Source organism: Lissotriton helveticus, chromosome 1_1, assembly GCF_964261635.1.
Source record: "Lissotriton helveticus chromosome 1_1, aLisHel1.1, whole genome shotgun sequence".
Taxonomy (NCBI): Eukaryota; Metazoa; Chordata; class Amphibia; order Caudata; family Salamandridae; genus Lissotriton; species Lissotriton helveticus.
The window spans coordinates 478672647-478693418 of record NC_136057.1 but is presented as its reverse complement, the minus strand read 5'-3'; the positions used below and the strand labels follow the sequence as shown (position 1 = coordinate 478693418).

At 41.8% G+C, this 20772-nt stretch overlaps 1 protein-coding gene across 3 annotated transcripts in view; it reads left to right on the top strand.

Annotated features, from left to right (window-relative positions):
• Positions 1-20772, top strand: part of PTPRR (protein tyrosine phosphatase receptor type R) — a 962385-nt gene that overhangs the window by 406990 nt on the left and 534623 nt on the right. For 2 of the 3 annotated variants that reach the window (XM_078673919.1, XM_078673921.1), the window contains one exon: positions 1635-1748. The exons of the other annotated variant lie outside the window; for it this stretch is intronic. In XM_078673919.1, the coding sequence (XP_078530045.1) occupies positions 1635-1748 (114 nt within the window). The remainder of the gene's footprint in view (positions 1-1634; positions 1749-20772) is intronic. 3 annotated transcript variants of the gene reach the window in all.

Below are 20772 nucleotides of genomic sequence, written 5' to 3'. Positions count from 1 at the left end.
CACACCTGCACTTAGAGTGAGTGCAGTCAGGACCACTTAAATGGCAAATTCAAATTCTTGATGAATTAAAAGGTGTGAGTAGAGTGAGCTCGTGTGTGCGCCTTAGGAGCATTACATATTGTCGCTAATCTCAGTGGCGGTTGCTTAAATCTACAAGTTGTGGGGCAGGAACTCACGCACATACTCACTTTGAGCTACCCACAAGCTGTCCACAAGTACACACTAGCTGATCTGTGCTTTTACTTGTCAGTTTTTTCATGAGTGGTATGGGTTTCAAATATATGTGGTGCACCAATGGAGGACCACTGCCTGCTCGTCTGAGCCTAGCACAGGAAGTTGTTTTAAAGCCCCTCTCTACATCGCACGATAGTTCACATTTAGGAGTGCAGCTGGTGATGTAATATCACATTTTTCACTGCACACATTTTGCCGAGTGAAACTGCAGACTCTGTGTGTGGACTGTACTATGCATTACGAGTTTGCAGGTCAGGACATTGAAAAACATGCATCATTACCGCACTGTCCAACATTTCGAAGTGCAGACATCATTTTGGGAAGGTAATAGCACACATTGTAAATACAACACCCAACGCTGGGGCCAATTAACAAAAGCATTTATGAGCCTGGGAAGTACTAGTGCCGGAGTACTCTTTTACGTAATCTTCTATGCCTTTGGAAATCAGCCCCCAAAACCTACTTCTCCCTATTAGGTAAACTACAAAGAGATTACAGCTGTTTCTCTGTGTAATCATTTTATATCAATATTCCCGGGGCCTCATTTATGAAAAGTGACGCATCGCTGCGTGAAAACAGCGAAGCGTCACTTTTCACTGCGCCCTCCTTGCACCACCAATGATGCGTCATATTTACAGTATGACGCATCATTGCGCATGGAGTTACAGATACGTCAGTATTTCTGACGTATCTGTATGGCGCAAAAGTGGCGCATTGCTGGAGTGTGTCACAAAAGTGACGCAACTCCAGCAATGTATCCTTTCACATGGGGCAAGCCCCATGTGAAAGGGCCTGCGTCAGTCTTACGCCTGCTGTTAAGCAGGCGTAAGAAATTGACGCATTTGTGTCCTAGAAGTGGCAAAGTGAAATCACATAGATTTCACTGCGTCACTTCTACGACCCTTTCTTGCGTCAATACGCCCCCCTTGCATACAATATACCTGGCGCAGGTATAATGTGGCGCAGTGGTTTTCAAAGTGACGCATCTACCTAGATGCGTCACTTTGTAAATATGGCACAACAAGGCGCATTTTTTACGCCCCTGGTGCGTCACAAAAAGTGACGCACCAGCGGCGTAAAAGTGACGCATAGCCTCATAAATGAGGCCCCCGGTATTTACCAAGTGCGGCATCAACAACCGAGCCAGATACAGTGCTCGGTTGAATGAGGCCCAGAGCATCGTTAAAGCAGTACTTGTATAGTTATTTATAAATGCACCTAGTTTAAGGTGCCTTCAATGTTCTTTTACCAGCTTTCCTTTGAGAACCTGAAGGTTAACAAATCTATTGGCCTTTGGTTGCTCTGGGAAAAAGAGCTACATGAAATGCATGCTACTAAGTCATTAGCTAACGAGCGTGTGTACTAATCTGGGAGCTCATTAGTCTGTTTTTGTCTTTTAGTCTTTGCAAATGGATGTAAACAAAATGAACACCACCACAATTCAGATGTTTCGGCAAGGAGTGGCAGCCGCTTTAGGACTCCCACCAGAGCAAGTTCACATCAACCGGCTTAATGTAAGGATGATTTCTTTAAACAATAAGTTTGAATTTTATTCAGTCAAAGTAGAAGTAATGTTTTGTTTAGTGGCTGCATTCATAGTTTAATCAAACATTGTAATCAATGATGTCTCTCGAAAATCCTTCTGGTAGGGGCACACCATGGACCACTGATACAACAATTGCGGCCATCTAAATTGTACAATCATGATGAGTGTATTTATGATGCAGGTTTGTGTGTATACATACTAATATATATAGACGCAGTATTGCTGGCTATCGCATAGATCTCACCAAACCCGATCAGCAGCTTAATGCATCCGCTGTTCCAGGCATGTCCAGAAGAGTGGATGCGTTGGGCTACCGAGCGGAATATATGAGGTCCATGCGGCAGCCAGCATGACCTCCTCTTTTTAAATGAATATCTCCATCCCTTTGCGTCAAAGGAATGGAGGGCGCTCAAATGGAAATTGCTTCAGACAGGTGCTTTATTGGCATGGAAAGACTCTAATTTTGGCTGATTGTCTTTGTTCACATCCTTTTGATGTTGATGAGTAGGTGTGTGAGTAAATGTGCAATGTTTTCTTTTACTGATACTATTTCTTTTTTCCCCAAGAAGCACTAAAACAACACTTCACCCATTCCAGTGCAAAGTCATAAACTGCAGTGCCTTAACCCCTTCCCTGCTCATGACGGAACCACGCTGTCATGAGCCACGGGCGGCGTGTGCTCATGACGAGCATGGCGGCGCTGCACTCATCCCCTATCCTCCCAGCGCCGCTGCGGAATTCGCGCCGCGGCCAAGAGGTTAAACAAAGGTGTTTGGCAGGATAATTAATTAATTAAAGGGCACCTCATGAAGGATGAGGATATCAGATAAAAGGTTAATGGTAGACTTGCCAATTGTTCAAAATACTCCACAAGGCTCTTTCTCAAAGATAATGTTATTGAGCTACGGTGTTAAAGAGCACCAGTGACATGGACATTAAATGCCATGCCGTAGACTAAGAGCACTCTAATCATATACAACTGTGATGATGGAGAATGGAGAAGTGTGGCTCACTGGTTAGAAGCGGCAGACCCTGAAGCAGGGTTCAATTCCCGACGCGGCAGGGTCTTGGGCTTAATGTCCGCGGACTCGATAGTTCTGGCCTCGGTGCCTACTCTAATCATGGGTCCCACTCTGCAACTCTGGGCAATAGCTTGCTTAATCCCCATAAAGGCCCCAACAGCGCTGGGATGCCTGGCTTCACCTTGGGGGTGCCCTGGAAGGGGCATCTCACAGGGAAAGCCAGGATGGGTTCCACAGCGGTATACAGCGCCAGGATGCCCTGAGATGGGGCGGCAGTGCGCTTTACAAGTATACACACATTTACATTTACATTTACATGATGGGGCCCAAAGGAGGTCAGGGGGAATGTACCTGGGTCACAGGACCCATCAGGCCCTCTTGCCAGCGCCACTGATTATAATTAAATCCTCCAGTGAAGTAGATTACATTGCTAAAAAAGAAATGTGAAACTCAAAAGATTATTATGTGAACATTAGTATACTTGAGAGCAGAATGTTTTAAAGACCAAACTTGAAGAAGGTGAGTGTTAGTTGGCTCTTAGATAAAGATTTTTTTTTTAAGAGCACTGGGGGCTTGGACCAACTCTTATTTATCACCTTGGCCTATATATCATAAAGTAAGTGCATTATGTTTTAGGTGAGTGGGTGGGCGAGTGAAACCATGTGTAAAAGGCTAAGTTTTGAATGACCAATCTTGAAGCACAATGCAACCAAATTCTTAACAAATTCCCTCCAAATCCTATGGTCAACAGAATTCTTCCAAATCAATGACCCTTGGACAGAAACACCTCTGCTATGTTGAAGTTTGCTGAGATGGGTGGACGAATCTAGGATTCCTGCTACTGTGGTAAAGACCCAATGATAGAAATGGCATGCGCCTCACAAATGGCTGCACCCAAGGGCCATTAGTAAAAGGATGATTTGAGTTGTGGATGGAGGTCTGTGCCTGTTAATAAAATGTAATGAAACGAATAATGATTTTCAAAACTCATGTTCTGTTGTGCTTAGTAGGCACAATAAGCCATTTTAATTGCTTCTTTTCAACAGTGAAATCACCCAAAAAAAACAGCCGACGCGTGTTTCGCCCGATGGCTGATTGGCCGAGTGCTTTCTCAAGGCAAAGTGTCTCTTATGTGGTCCTATAGCTTCCTTTAAGAAGATTTAGCAAAATGGTCTCTGCGGTTCCTGGGACCGCCAAGAAAGTCCTCTGCTATGTTGTTTACTGGAAGGGCGACCACCACCAGGCCATTGTCTATTGATCTCAGGGACCTTGTTAAAATGAACATCCGAACATCCTAGGATCCTAGATAAATGGCTTGTCACACAGCACACTTTAGGTCTGATTCTATTAGTGACAGGGAGTTATTAAAGTGTGTAGCAGAATCCTACGATGTGGGTGTCATCATAGGTCCACCACCAGCCTCATCACAGCATTTGGTTTATGAAAAACACAGAATTGTTATTAAAACATAGGGAACACCAAAACACAAGTTTCAACACTAGTTGAAGTGGGTGCTAGGCAGTGCTTTCACATCTATAATGTGGTCATAGTAGGAGATGAGGAGCAGGCCATTCTTAAAGGCACCATATGCCCTAAAAATAATGTAGATATCGCAAATGCTGATCAGTAACCACTTACTTTTTATTCAGAAATACAACTGTGAGAGATGGTCCGTAGCTGGTACTATGATTCACAGTTATTTTGATTTAATGTTGCTTTCAACTCTGTAAGGATCACTCATCAGGCCAAAAGCGATAATATGAAGAAGAGAGGGAAGGGATGACATTGGGACCCTGGGCTTGATCTTTCTTGATAGGATCAATAGACTGAATCATATCCCAGAAAAAAGTTAACACCATTAAAGGGATAAGAAAGAGATCTTTGCAATTTCTATTAGTTGTGAAACCAAAGAATAAGGGTCTTCTGTTTTGAAGGCAGCTGATATGTCAAGAGAAATCACATGCCAACAGTTTCATGTGTGTTAATGTTAAGCTGTTTTGGCAGGTCAGTGTGGATGTTCTGAGGTATGTGTTAGATATGCAGAGACATTGGTTTGTAGGCATGAACAGGCACAGTGTTAATAAGACATATCTATGTTAGGCATCGGATCTTACTTTTGTTTTCTTTTTCTGAATAGGAGGATCAAAGATTTCTTATCTTAGGGATCACGCTATTTGTTTCCTAAGACATTAGCACTCCGAGGCGTCTTTGCAGGAAAACCGAGGATAGTGTTATAATCAGTTCCAGAACTGCTCAATGTGCTTGCTATAGTCACATGGAGGCCTGGGAGATGTAGGGGATAATCCTTCTGTGCTGTGTCTTCTGGAAGATGAGTTCTCTCTTTACTCTTCTGACACTGGAGCATCGGTTAAGTGTGTAGCAATGGGAGTAATGTAGGGATCGTAATGAGAAAGCAAATACTCTCACACACACTAGCATATATAAACACACATACATGCATATACACACACAAAACCATAAGACATTAAAAGATATTTGTATTCTTTAAAATTGTCTCCATTTGTCAGTTAGACAACCAATTCCTTATAGATGGCTTGATGGAAATCACACATTCCCTTTTGCAGTTTCATTGTGTTTTTAAATTGCTAGTAGGCAGAGACCAGGAATCTTGCTAAACAAACTTTAGAGATTTAAGATCATGTTCCCTGGATTACCAGCATTCAGATTGCAGTGACAGCAACACTATCATAAAATCCATGGCAATAACATTAGTAACTTTCTTTGACAGGACATTGAGGCACTGATTAGTATATACAGTGTCCTATTTTATTAAAAAAAGTAGAACCTAGAAGTTCCTTTTAAAATATATTTTCACACCACTGGTAATCAGAGAAATAATTTGATTGTCGAACAAATATCTATTACAATGAATGCACCGAGAGAGATCTTTAAAATAGTGCACTGACTGCTTGCAATCGAACATGTATTCTGACAGTGTATCTATGTGAAAATCTATCTGACTGTTTTTATAACAAAATATAGGAAATGTATGCTGCATTTGATACTTCCCTTGTAAATGGGGATTCATCTATCAATCTGTCACCTACTACAGACCCCTTTCTAGTACAATTCAATCAGAACTCATTGGAAGAATCAGCGCAGGCTACCATGAATTGTTCGTCCAGCTCTCCACTAGACCATTTTCTTCTGCATATTCTAATTAACACACCGTAGGTAGTTAATCCCAGACTAAACCATCTGTTCAATTTCTCCTTTAAGTTAGTTATGCGGCCTAAAAGTTTGAAACAGGCTCAGCTTTGTTCCATTGTTGAAGAAACTGATAGAAGACCCAAATAACTTGACAAACTGAGCCAACCCAGCCAATAGGATTCAGCATGATAGGGCTGGCTTCCACCATCAGAGGTTTACTAGGAACCCTAGGTCGATGTACCGTTTATTAGCTGCTGAGAAGTGTAAAGGGCAGAAATAACTCATTAAGGCAATTTAACAGTTCCCAATGACTGTGGTTCAAAGGATCACAGACTTCGATCTTTGGATTAGTAGGTTTATTACAAAGCCAGTAACAACTGAATGTAAAAGCACCTCAGGTCGAGGTTGTAAAAGTAAATGTAAATGTAGTTGAGCTTATATAGCGCACAGCTACCCGCAGTGGGTTTCCCGGCGCTTGCTTAGGGAACCCTTCCTGGTATTCCCCTGTGAGATAGCAGGGTATCCACAAGGTGAAAGTCAGGCATCCCGCCGTGAGGGGCCGTTGTGGAGATTAAGCAAGCTATTGCCCAGAGTCGCAGAGTGTGAACCCATGAGTCGAGGAGGCACCGGGGCGAGAATTATCGAGTCTGAGGAATTTTTAGCCCAAGACCTGCCAAGGCGGGGAATTGAACCCTGGTCCAGGGCCGATCTCAGCTTCCAGGTCTGCTGCCTCTAACCCCTGAGCCACACTTCTCCACATAGGAACATAGTGCATAGGAACTAATACAAAGCCATATCTACGAGTGAGTTTAATCCGATGGATCATGAAAAGAATGAAAAGTTCCAAGAATAGAACACAGGCAATGACTGTCCCAGACTAGGGGGCACATTATGATGGCGGACGGACCTGAGTCCGTCCGCCACCATAGAGTAGGAGGGAACCTCCGCATGGCCTGCGGAGGTCCCTCCAGTGCAATTAGGATGTGACCGCCACCCTGGCGGTCACATTCTCTATTTTTAACATTGCGGCGGGTGCGGCTTCAAGCTGCACCCGCAGCAATGTTAAAAATGCACGCTTTGCATTTGTATGTCGAAAGTGGCAGGCATGGCGCGGTGCCTGCTGCTTTCTGCATACAAATGCAGGGGGGTACCATAGGTACCCCCCATGTGCACCCCCCTTCACCTAGGGGGCCCGCAACGGGCCCCCGCAGTGAAGTTACACATGCTTTTCCACGGCGGAAAAGCCGCCGCGGAAAAGCATGTTTCTGAGCCCATCCTAATCTGGCTGACGGTGTCTGAGAGACACCGTCACCATATTAGTGCTTTTCCGCCGCGGTTGTAAGCCAACCGCGGCGGAAAAGCAGCGGACGGAAACCAGGACCCACCAGCCATCCTAATGTGGCGGTGGGTCCGCAGAGGATTTTCCGCATCCTCCGGGCCGGCGGTGGCTTCCGCCGGCCCGGAGGATGCGGAAAATCCTCCATCATAATGAGGCCCTTCATCTGCGGCTGAAAAGTGAAAAGCATCAGACTATCCCTATTCTATCTCTAAAGTGACATCCCTACTTAGCATCCCCCAGGCAAGATCGGTAAAAGGTGTCAGCACGTGAAGACTTCCTAAGAAGTACATTCACGTTGTGTGGGTCAAGTAGCCAGTGCTACAGAGCTTGTTCTAAAAGCTCTTTCTAGATCAATCTCCTCACCCCTTCTCCTAACTCCGTCCCTGGGACATTGGCCCTAATACAAAATGCACAGAGGTAAAACAGGCCCACAGATCACCTCATCTTACTGGGCACTTTCTCATAGGTACATTTCCATAGTCTTCCTCGCTCCATCCAAGTTCAGCTTGATGAGCTTAATTCCCAGGCCTCCTCAGTGAGAAGGAACACAGACTCCCAATTATCGACATTCCTTCTACAATGTATGCTCTCGCCTACATGCCTAACTGCTAAAACAAAAGCCGTTAGTTCTAACGAACAAAGGCAGCTTCTTCCACCTGCAACGAAAGCGTGAGAACAGATTAACCTTGCTTGCACATGAAATTCGCTGACTACCTTCATATGAGAGCTAACCAGGGAAATCACATTTCAGGCCTACACAATTCGGCCAACATAAGAATAAAATAATAGGCCTTTCAATTAAACAGAAGTGAACATTTCATTTAAGCCTTTAAACATCATGGTATACACACAGGTTAATGGTGCTTTGCTTTGCAAGCATCTACAATTGTTACACATTAAGCACAATTAGCCATCTCCACGTGCAGACTTTAATATGATGCACGTCTAAATCAAAATGCACTACATTACACATGATCTTTTCATTAGGCAATTGCAATATACTATAATATGCCATTTCGTTTTCCTTGTATGGCACAAAACAATTTTTATCCATTCACTTGCACACATTTTTTTTTTTGGTAAATGCACCCATTTATTATTACAACACATTTCCTAAAGACCAAATGTTAATACAGCACAGGAATATATGTGGGTGCGACTATTCCATGATTATGATGCACCCCTACAATTTTAGAGCTCTGTCACGCTCCATCAAGCATATGGTGGCTAAGTGAACAAGGACTACCACCCTCCCCAACTACCACAGCGAGGAATTTGGGCATTAAATTTGATAATCAGCTCTCTTTTGGACCTCAAGTGATGTTGATGACCACAATCTGTTTTGGACTTTTAAATGCTCTAATAAAATTGTGAAATGCTCGCTGGCTACTAATTAAAACATGCATGTGTTTCAAATGCATGGTGTTGATTGACAGAGCTTTCTACTGCAAAGGCTCTAAGTATCTGGGGACAGGCTTCAGCAGTACAAGCCCTACATACCGCTCAGATCTTCTAACATCCTGCTGTTAAACATTTCAAACAGCTTTAGGGCCAGAACAGGACATTGTATTTTTTGCATCAAATCGCATCAACTCTCTGGTATGAATTATCATTCTGCCTCTGACATAGTCCTTCTGAACCTAGCTTTATGAAACTGAACATCTTAAGACTGTGCTACTTTACTGTCCTCTTATTTAGTGCAAGGACGCCCTACGGGGCAGCTATTGCACTTTATAAAAGTTATTAATTCATTTATTGAAATCGGGAGATATGAATCTTTTGCCTCCTTCAATCAATCAATCAATCAGAGATTTGTGAAGCGCGCAACTTACCCCTGAGGGTCTCAAGGTGCTGCAGGGGGGCTGTCGTGCAGCTCCGTCTCATCCAAAGAGCCAGGTCTTGAGGCTCTTCCTGAAAGCTTGCAGAGTGGGGGATCATCTGATGCTGAGCGGGAGCTCGTTCCAGGTCTTTGCTGCGATGTAGGAGTAGGCTCTTCCTCCCATTCTGGCTCTGCGGATGTGAGGGGTTTCGGCAAGGGAGGGGTTTCGGCAAGGGCGTCGTCGGTGGAGCAGAGGGTTCTCTTGGATGTGTAGAAGGAGACTCTTTCGTTGAGGTATTGGGGTCCGGCGTTGTGGAGGGATTTGTAGGCATGTGTGAGTAGCTTGAAATTCACTCTCTTCTCGACAGGGAGCCAGTGGCGGCTTTGTAGGTGCTGGGTGATGTGGCCTTGTCGTGGGATGCCAACGAAGAGTCTGGCTTGGGTGTTCAGGATGGTCTGGAGTTTGTGGAGTAGGGATTTGTTGATTCCAGCATAGAGGGTGTGTCCGTACCGTAGTCCAATCTGCTGGTTATGGGTGCATGGGTGACAGCCTTTCAGGATTTGAGGAAATCTATTTGAAGGTCTTGCAGAGGATGCGGAGGGTGTTGAAGCACGTGGAGGAGACAGTGTTGCTCTGTCGGGTCATGATGAGGGAGGAGTAGAGTATGATGCAGAGGTTGTGGGCGTGGTCCATGGGTGTGGGGGTGTTGCCGAGAGAGGTCGGCCACCAGGTGTTGTCCCATGCGGAAGGGGTGGATCAGAGAATGAGGACTTCTGTCTTTTCCGTGTTGAGCTTCAGGCAGCTGCTGCTCATCCAGGATGTGACGTCTTTCATTCTTTCCTGGAAGCTGAGTCTGGTGGTGTTGAGTTCCTTGGTGAGGGAGAGGATGAGTTGGGTGTCGTCGGTGTAGGATACTATGCTAAGTCAATGCTTACTGACGATGGTGGCGAGGGAGGCCATGTAGATGTTGAAGATTGTGGGGCTGAGCGATTTTCCTTGGGGTACTCCGCATTTGATCTCTGTGGATTCGAAGAGGAAGGGGAGAGTCTGATTCTTTGGGTTAGGCTGGTGAGGAATGAGCAGATCCAGTCTAGGGTGGTTCCCTGTATGCTGGTGTCAGGGAATCTGACTGTGAGTGTGCAGTGGGAGATGGTGTTGAAGGCTTCCGAGAGGTCTAGTAGGGTTAAGGGCCGCCGTGTGGCCCTGGACGAAGAGAGTGCGGATGCCGTCTGTTGCAGCTAGGCGAGCGGTCTCGGTGCTGTGGTTGCTGCGGAATCCCGATTGGGAGGAGTCGAGGATTGAGGCTTAGGCTTAAGTTTCAACATTTTCAGATATTTAACTATACTAGCATAGTCCTATGACTGAGGCATGTTAGCGCCGGGCTAAATATCTTCCATAACTTTCCAGGTTATCTTCAACAAAGTAGGAGCAAATGCTTTGTAATACTCTATAGGAATACAGTCCTCACCTGTGGCCTTACCACTTGAAAAGCAGTTTCAGTGCCTCCCAGACTTCCTTTAAAATTATTGGGGCATTTAGAACCTCAGGCTCATTGGGAACTAGTGAGTCCATAGGAACTGCATGACAGCATGACTTTTTATTCATGTTGCAAATTGTTACTGTATTCAGTTGTCGATAGAACAATTGGAATGGAGACAACAATTACCAACAACTGTGGGAAACATCCTTTACATTGCAGTGATTACACCGCAATGCATTTAGAATGCAGCTGTTACAATGCAAGCTTTAAATCGACTTGCGTTGGATGGCGCTATAACCTAAGGAATAGTAAGATTTACTATTCCAACACCATCCCTACTGTACGTAGACTGGTGTTGGAATAGTAAATCTTACTACTCCTAAGTCCAGCGCCCTCCAGGGCAAGTCGTTTTAACGACTTGTGTTATAAAAACTGCAATGTTACATACCGCGATCATTTTGATCGCGTTGTAACATCACATATTCACAATGGTCCTTTTCCATTTCTTATTGACAGAATACTTCCTGTAGCTCTCTCCTAAATTATATCTATGTTTGTATAATTCTGCCACTGGGTAAAATAAGCCGAAACCACTCTTTCATGCATATATTGAAGCAAGCGTTCATTTCAATCTGTACATTGGTGGTACACATCATAGTCATCAGTAAAATGCATGCATGACCCACTTCCAAACATAGTATCTGCTGTTACCAACCTTTATGATTCTTTTAGAAATAGAAAAGGCATTTGACTCTCTTCTGTTGATATATTTGGGGTGTAATGCAAAATATGCTCTTGGCCGAATGTTTGTCATTATACAAGCATGCTGTGCAAATACCTTTGGTAGGATCCTAGCTAGGGCAGCATCATATCTAGCCCTGTCTCATGTTTGTTATTTAACATTTATTTGGAGCCATATTTCAGGAACATTCCGAAAAATAATAGTATTCATGCTCTTGAGATCAATGAATACATATTCACACTATATCTCTATGCTGATGTGGCAGTTTATACTCATCAGAAAAGAAGGCTTTATCAGCTATCGGGGTCAGTTTCCTGCTATTTTTAAATTCCACTAAAATGAAAATCCTCACTATTTACAATACTGGTCCAGAGATAATATTCATATCTTCCAGGAAGCCTCTTTTTGTGGAGTCCAGCTCACCAGTGACATTAGCTTAGTGGTGAAAAGAAATTTTAAGACACTTCAATAAGGCTTCAATATTATCTATGCATAACTGCCATCCCCTTCCCTAAAATGACCATTCTTTCTAGGTTCTCTTTTCTTTTCCACATAATCCCATTACTCCCATTATCAATCCCATAAACAATGTGTTTCATAGGTTGGAATCGGCCTTCGATAGGTTTATTTGGAGCTACAGGGAACCAAGCCATTTGTTTCTTCAAACTTTGCTTATTTAGGAGCGGGTGAACATTGTCCAATGTTCAATTCTATTATTGGGCTTCTGGAGGAAATAGGATGGTGACCTCACTTTTAGATTTTTGGGATAATACCATACCCACAATTTTTCATACCTTCATCGGAGATACAGACTTTGAAAATCTGCTTGCAGCATTTGAAAACCCTATTGGTTTTTCAAAATAAATCATAACTACTACAGAAGAGTTAAATTCAAGACAATTCTCTCTGCTCTTGCAATTTGGAAAATATGGTGTTAGATTTCTCAAATCACTTCATTACCTTAATATACCCCTTTATGGGGGAGTCTATGCTTCCAAATATTTTGAGAGATTAGAGTAGTGGTATTTGGGCTGACAAGATGGTTGACACAATTGGTTACCTATAGAGTAATGGGATAGTGTGATAATTTAGTGAATTGCATCGATGTTTCGACATTCCCAAGAGTTTTTCAAATACCTTCAATTTTGAGATTTCTGGCTAAAACCATCCCACTGAGAATCACTTTGTATAAGAATCCTTTTATGGTAATGTTGATGAACATGCCAGAAACTGCCTCTATTCGTTCTCTAAAAACTATGGGGCCCATTATATAACTAGTCTCAACAAGCTGGTTTGAGGATGTAATCTCTATACATTTTGTGATTAATCTAGATTTGGAAGTGATTTATAATTAAGTTAGCTAAAACTTATATGTTGATTTATTTCCTCATCTGGTTAATTTCTACCCATCAGTTTGTTAAATTGTTACTATGTGTTTGACTTTGCTTAAGCATCTTATGCTACTTTTCTCTATAGAAATAAGAAATGTAATTTAAAAATTGAGATGTAGTAACATTATGCTAATGTCTTTGAAAAACTCCTCTCATTCCAGTCAGACTCGGAAAGGGTTTAGTGACAGAAACAGTTACTAGTCTGTAGTCACAGAGGTAACTGTTCAGCTGTTCCCCAGACAAAGGTCATTTGAGCATAGAGAGAAGAAACGGGTCAAATGTAAACCATATTATAGGCATATTTCTACTAGTAGTCACAGAGAAAACTCTTACCATGAACATAAGCTGGTGCCTAGCTGAGCTCATGAAAACAAGAGAGTATGGCCATCATGTACTAACAAAAATGTAAAAAGCTTTAGGCTGACAAGCTCATCTTGGCTTTTATGCCTCAGGAGCGAAAACGCCAAGCAGCTGCCCATCAAAGACGGGCACTAAATGTGGGCAGGGTTAGCCTGAGCATGAAAACATGGCCGAAGCAGGATACAGCTATAGTAATACCAGCAGCAAATGTGTTCACACTTTGATGGATGGTTGCAATGTAAAACTTAAAGGAAAGTCTCTAAATTTGCCAGGTGGAGTAAATTCACACACTTTAGTTAATATGTTACCTGTGAATTTACACATAACATTGCATATTCGGTGACATATTACCTCATAACATTTGACTTCTCAGATAAGAATCCATTAATGTCAGTATTGCAGACCTCACTGCTGACATCTCTGTAAAGTTGTTTAGGAAAAAGATAATGAGGCAGCAATTAACATTAACAACGATGCAGCAATTAACATTAACACAGGAAGGTCTTGTTATTCATTGATGTTTGTTCAGTCTACTGTGTATCAAACTCTAAAATATCCTATGTATTCATGTAAAAAACAAATAGCGAGGTACAATATCATTTTCCCAGTCTGTGCTGTTACCACCTTAGAAATACATTCATCAGAGAGGAGTAATTAGGTGGCGCTTTCTCAGGCAAATGACTCTCCCCGTGACCACCCCCCGCATCCCCGGTGCTCCGGTTGCTTGAGAAACCTGCTAGGTGTTCCGGTGCTTAATGATATTAGACAAGAGGTGCTCGGACTAATTTCCCTCAGCAGGTAACACACTAGGATGTTTACGCTAACACAATAGAGGAATTACATGCAGATTTCAGTCAACCACGTTAATGAGCCATTTTACCCTTGTAACATAATTAGATGCAAAACATCCTTCAAGGACATTCTTAGATGTAAATAAGCTTAATTCAAGGCGAGCACGCACAGCATCTGTGCAGTACATTTTTCTTTACCATTAGTTGCTTTTTCTGCCACGTTTATAGCCTCTGCCGCCTACAACAGTTCAACTTAAGTTTACGTACATATAGAACGCTATTGGGATGTACGATCTTCAGTCCATTCTGGTCTGTATCCAGTTGAAATAATAACACAAAATTAAGAGTATCAATGATTGCTTCACTTTGCTGTACCTGGATAATTTACATGGCATGACACTCATACAGTCCATTAATGTAACTTTACAATTACAGATCGATTACAATAATTTCACCAAACCTTTACCAAGGCAATATATTTCCATTGTTATTGTTTTGACGTTAGAGGGCTGGTTATAGTTCATGACACAGGCTAGACAGGTGCACTGTGAGAGCCCTCTAAGTGTCTCAAAATTGGAATACCACTGGTGAAACACTAGTTGGTAAGGTACAAGGGAACCCAATAGGTGGCTAAGGACCTAGGGTAGTAGTTTTTGAAGCAACAGTGGTCCTTAAACAGAACTGTAAAAAACATATAGATAAAATATAGTCTACAATAAGCCCTGTATTCGTTAGTGTCCAGCCGGACACATTTAATCTATGAAACAGATTTTCAAAAACATAGGCAAAATGTTACAAACAAACAATACAGTGGGATACAATCCTGCATCCAGTTTACATGAAAGAACAAACAATACAATGGGACACAACCCTGTATCAATTAACCACAAAAAAACACAAAAAGGAAGAGGTTAAATACAAACAAAAGAAATTCTTCAGGCAAAAGGTCCTGTGGGAGCTCCAAATCAATGAGAACATATAGAAAAGCTATCCGCGATAGTTAACACACTTGATAGGACATAATAGTCGACTGTGTGCAACTATACAAATGGTCGACGGCATTTCTATCCCTAAAGACGTATAGTGGGATCATCATCAGGACTTGTTGCAATTCACATGCCTGAATTGTGTTTTACTGCCTGTTAGGAGAAGGGGGGGACAAATAGAAAAGGCAGATATAAACAAGGGATTCGAGAGAAAGTGTGTACAGCTAGTGGTACATTGGCGACCAAGCAAAACTGTGACGAGTGCCATGCATGGGCGCATAATATGACGTGAGGTCTTTCGAAGAGACACAATTCAGGCATGTGAATTGCAAGTCCTGATGATGATCCCACTATACGTCGTTAGGGATCGAAACGCCGTCGACCATTTGTATAGTTGCACACAGTCGACTATTATGTCCTATCAAGTGTGTTAACTATCGCGGATAGCTTTTCTATATGTTCTAATTGATTTTGAGCTCCCGCAGAACGTTTTGCCTCAAAAATTTCTTTTGTTTGTATTTAACCTTTTCCTTTTTGTGGTTTTTTTGTGGTTAATGGGTACAGGATTGTGTCCCATTGTATTGTTTGTTCTTTCATGTAAACTGGATGCAGGATTGTATCCCACTGTATTGTTTGTTCATAACATTTTACCTATGTTTTCAAAAATCTGTTTAATTGATTAAATGTGTCCGGATGGACACTAACGAATATAGTGCTTATTGTAGACTATATTTTATCTATATGTTTTTACAGTTCTGTTTAAGGACCACTGTTGCTTCAAAAACTGGTCAAACCCTGGCAGTATGTCAGTATATTGACCCGTACTACATGGTACGGGTCAATATATGTCTTTTTTAAATTTTCGTGTGTTTCAGTGGTGGAATAGCAGTGCATGTTGCAGATCAGAATCTGTATGCATTTTTTAAATCTGACCATATATATTCCATATTAAATTAAGAGTAAAAATGAGGGTTACTGTGAGAGTTTATTGGATACCTCTATTGTACATATGTGCATCGTGAGTGCCATATAAATACATTACAGGGAAATCAGCAAAATATCAGGTCAGGCAATGAAGGGTGCATTGAGTGGATTGAGAGCTGTGCGAGAGTCGGGTCTCGGTATTCCAAACCTGTCACAGAGGAGTGCAATGCACGAAAATAATGTGTTGCCTGGGATGCCTAGTCATCACCTGGCATCTTTTAACAACATAGAAATAATGCTTTGTTGGATACATTGTGGCTGAAAGTGCAGTAAGTGTTTTACATTTTTGTCCTAATGTAGAGTAAAAGTCTTACCAATCTTTTCATAGTGTTTGAACCAATTGGAGAGCTGGGGGCTATCTCTATCTAGAATGTGTATTTAATTTTGAGTTTTTAGATAATTCAATCTACAATTGTGTGAAAATTGGAATGGAAATTCGAAGCAATCTAATTATGACATATTGTTTCTCATAGGCTAGTTTGTTGAGACTTATGGAGTTGTTTTCCGCTTTTAATATAGTTTTTGGCTATATTCAGTGGATCAAAAAATGGAAATGGAATCTTCAAAGTGCTATATTAACAACATATAGAGGAGCTGTTTTGGGTTGTTTTAGCTCGGAAAACTATCTTTTTGTGAAACATGCATATGTTGAAAACCTAGAAGATCAAAGAGATAACATTATTTTTGGGATAGAATTGTAGTTGTGCTAGAAAAATACTACTTGAGTGCACTTTAACTTAAGGCAAGTTTACACAACTAAAAATGACTGACCAATTTTGCTCATTAACTTAGACTGCAAGCTTTATTCCAGGATCCTGGCTAAACGAATCAAACCCACACTCCCCTTACTGATTGGTCCATACCAAGCTGGCTTCCTCAAGGGTAGATAGACTCTCCAATGATAACGTTAGGCTAGTCGGTTATGTTCGCCAAGTCGCTGCCTCCAAAAACTCCCCAGTTGCAGCAATAGTACTCCATACTGAAAGAGCATTCAACAAAGTTGCATGGCCCTTCCTGAAATCCACGATGTTCTGCTTTAACCTGAGAGAATCATTCATAAAAATGGTAATGGCTCTCTACTCAAACCCAAGTGACAGAATTAGGGCTAATGGAGTGCTATCAGATTAATTCCCCCTTAAACAAGGTACAAGGCAAGGCTGTCACTTTCCCCATCCCTCTTCGCCATTGAACCTCTTCTACGATCACTCAATGAACAATTTAACCCTACTGATATTTCTATCACGGGCAATTCCTTCAAAACTGCAGCATATGCTCACGATATTCTAATCATAACAGAACAGGCAGATACTGCCATTCCAAAAATTATGACCATAATTAAAGATGGTGCTATTGTCTCCGGCTATACTCTGAACAGAGACCAATCTGAAGTACGCCCACTAAACATTCAATTTCTCTAGCACCTGGGTCTCAAATTCAATGACAACCTAGTTGAATCGATTTGAAACAATGAGTACCTGGTGATACATAAAGTCCAATCTGCTATTGAAGGCTGGTCACCGAAATTCCTAACTTGGTGGGGCAAGCTTGAATCCATAAAAATTGTCATTATCCCGATTGTTAAGTACTTAATGCCTATGTCCCCCATCCTTTGTTCAGACTAATTTTTCTGCTACATGGAACGCCTTCTTAACAAATTTATTTGGAGTTCCAAGAAGCCACTTATATCCCTAACGAGGTTATGCCTTCCCAAACATTTAATTGGAGCCAGTATTGCTGACTTCAAGAATTATCAATTGGCCTTCCTGGCAGCCGAAGGCGCGAAGTGGTTCAACAACAAATCTGGCTTCACTCCTCCTTGGCTCAATCTAGAACGGCTTTTAACTAACGACCTTCCTTTGCCTTACCTCTTAACCATATATAAAGATCACCCTATTCTTGATGACTTTATTTTAAACCACACAAGGCGGTGCCCACTTCATCTGGATCCTCGTCTCTCAGATGTCAAAATCATCCGTACTCTGCTCTCCTAAATATGGTTTAAGAAGGATATTAAACTTATTTCTGACCTACCCATTTTGAATTCATGGATTGAGAAGGGAATTTTTATGGTGGGCGACCATGGTTCCAGATCGCACCCCCTTTCATTTCAAGATATCTCTAAAAAATAAAATATTTCCTAACATTGAAGGGGGGTAGCTAAACTTGGTACATTTCCTTTCAAACCCACCTCGCACCCACTTCTCGTATCAGCTTTCCAAAAAAAAGGTGGATTTACACCAAACTCAGACCCACTTCCTCCTTGTTATATATAACACTGCTCAAAAGAGGTGGCAGAAGGAATGGTCCCAAGATGAATTACACAATCAGTTTACCATTGACTTGCTCAAGGTATGGTCCTCACCTTTCTACTAAATTCAGCCCGAATATGGTGCAGACTAAACTACATTTCTTCATAGAACTTACTACACTCCTCAAATACTTTTTACACTGGGCCTTTCAAACAGAGACAACTTTTGGAGGTGTAACTTCCCCAGCCGATGTTCAAATATATGCTCTACAAATGCCTCCTGCTAACTAGTTTCTGGACTAAAGTGCACAATAATCATAGATGAAAACCTCCAACCCAATCTCCCAAGAAACTTTTCATTCTCAGTCTATGGAGTCTACAACTCCTATTACGCACTTGATTTAATGCGAGATGATCTATGCTTAGCGGATCTACTTTTCACACTCTCCCACAAAACCATTCTATCCTCCTGAAAATCGTTAGGTAATGTCTCTAACAACATTTGGTGGTAATGGTTGAAATACATTAGGGGAGCGCATTTCATCCTCTCTACCCAATACTCAGGGATCTCGGCTAATAAAGCCTTGTGGACCAGTCTGGATAGATACCTGGAGATATTCAACCTTCCATAATGTGGATTGATTTGTAACACCTTTGTGGTAAATAGACGTACGATGAATCAGGTATTGTAAGCAGAGTCTTTAATAAGATACCAAGGAGTAACAAGAGCGGACTCTCCTCTACAACAGCCAACAGTAACTGCCATAGAACAGAAGCCCAAACAGTAGAACATGAAAGCAAAGTACATTCTGCATATAAAACATTCCTATAAAAGATTCTATAAACACTAGAGCGAAGCACTATGTACTACACATCTTCCTTTCTATTTTTTATAAGACAGCTATAGAGTAAATAATAATCATAGGTAAAAAACATATGAATTAGCACACAAAATCTTGTAAGTAAGTTGGTGGTGTACGAAATCTTTGAATACGATCATTAGATATTTCAGCAGGAAGTAAATTGAATGTTTGAGAAGGACGAGCTTCAGGTATTGGAGAATCTCCACTTCCCACACTCTGGAGTTTACTAGTATGAACTACAGGAGTGGGCTGCACTGGTGAATGAGCTGCAAGAAGATACCCACTAGAATTAAGAGAAGAAGAAACATCATCCTTGAACAGAAACAGCAGCATTCCTCCTGTAAAGAGTTACTCTTCTGAAATTCCAACCCTCCCCATTATTGAGAATGACAGAGTGATCAAGAACTTTCTTAACAGCGCCCCTTAAATTTAGAAAGACCTTTTTGCACCCTGCCACTTTTAATTTTGACCAAGTCACCCACTACAAAATGAGAAGATGACTTTGTGACAGAGGGAAGAACTAAATCTTTAGTTTATAAAGTGAGAACTTGTTTCATCCAACCTGGTACCAATTTCAAGCCAGGAGTTCGCCCTCTCATAATTTGAAAAGGCGAACGTTGATCATGAATCAAAGGAGTTGTGCGATAGGCCCATAACATTTCATTTACCATTTCCCTTACAATGTGACCATTACTGGAGGCCATTTGAATGATGCATTTGACAACTTTGTTAGCCCTTTCGCAAATTCAATTGCCCTGGGGATTGTACAAGGAAGTGCAATGGTGAGATATACCACAATCTTTTAGGAATGTTTGCATCTCTTTTGAGGTAAGCTGTGTGCCATTATCAGTAATGATAACGGAGGGAAGACCTTCACCCTTAAAAAGATTACCCAAAAACGTAATGGTACTGTCGGTGGCAACAACGTTGGTAAACTCAACAACTTGCCATTTCGAATGGACATCAACCACAACAATTGCAAATCTGTCTTTTTCATTAAGTTCACCCATTGGACCTATGAAATCTAGGCAAATTGTGTGCCAATGTGAGCCTGGATTTTGTATATGTTCATCAGAAGATTTGGGTCCTACTTTGAGCCTTTTCTCACCCTCCCTGCAAGTAACACAATTCTCAACCCACTCAAGTACTTTGGAAACAATGCCTGGCCACCAAAGATGATTCTTAAGGCGGCGTTGAGTGAGAGTTTGGCCTAAATGACCTTCGTGAGCTAAAGCTAAAAGTTTGTTCCTAAGCCCAAATGGAGGTATAAACTTTTCATCCTTAACTGAAATGTTGTTATTGATGATAGAGAGATCATCCAATACTTTGAAGAAAGGCCTTGCCAATAGAGGAACCGAGCTTTCCCTTCTAGAGCCAAGTTTAAGGAGTCTGATAACCTCTTGAAGAGTATGATCATTGATCATCTCTCTTTCCCAATCGCTAGCTTAGAAAGCACCTTCTCCAACAAATACAGCATCTTCTATGGAGGCAACAGCAATGTCTTCAGTACCTTCAGAGAGAAAAGGATCATGAATAGTACGCCAATTCAGAGACATTCTGGAGAGGCAGTCAGCCTGTATATTTTCCAACCTTGAATATATTCAACGAAATATTGAAATTCTTGGAGTCTGGCAGCAAGTTTCACAAGTCTAGCGGAGCCTTTACCAGTACCACCTGGAGAGAGAACATTTAGAAGGGGTTTATGATCTGTTCTCAATATAAATTTCATGCCCTAAAGATACGTTCTGAAATATTCCACTGCTCATGAAGCGGCTAATGCTTCCCTCTCGATGAC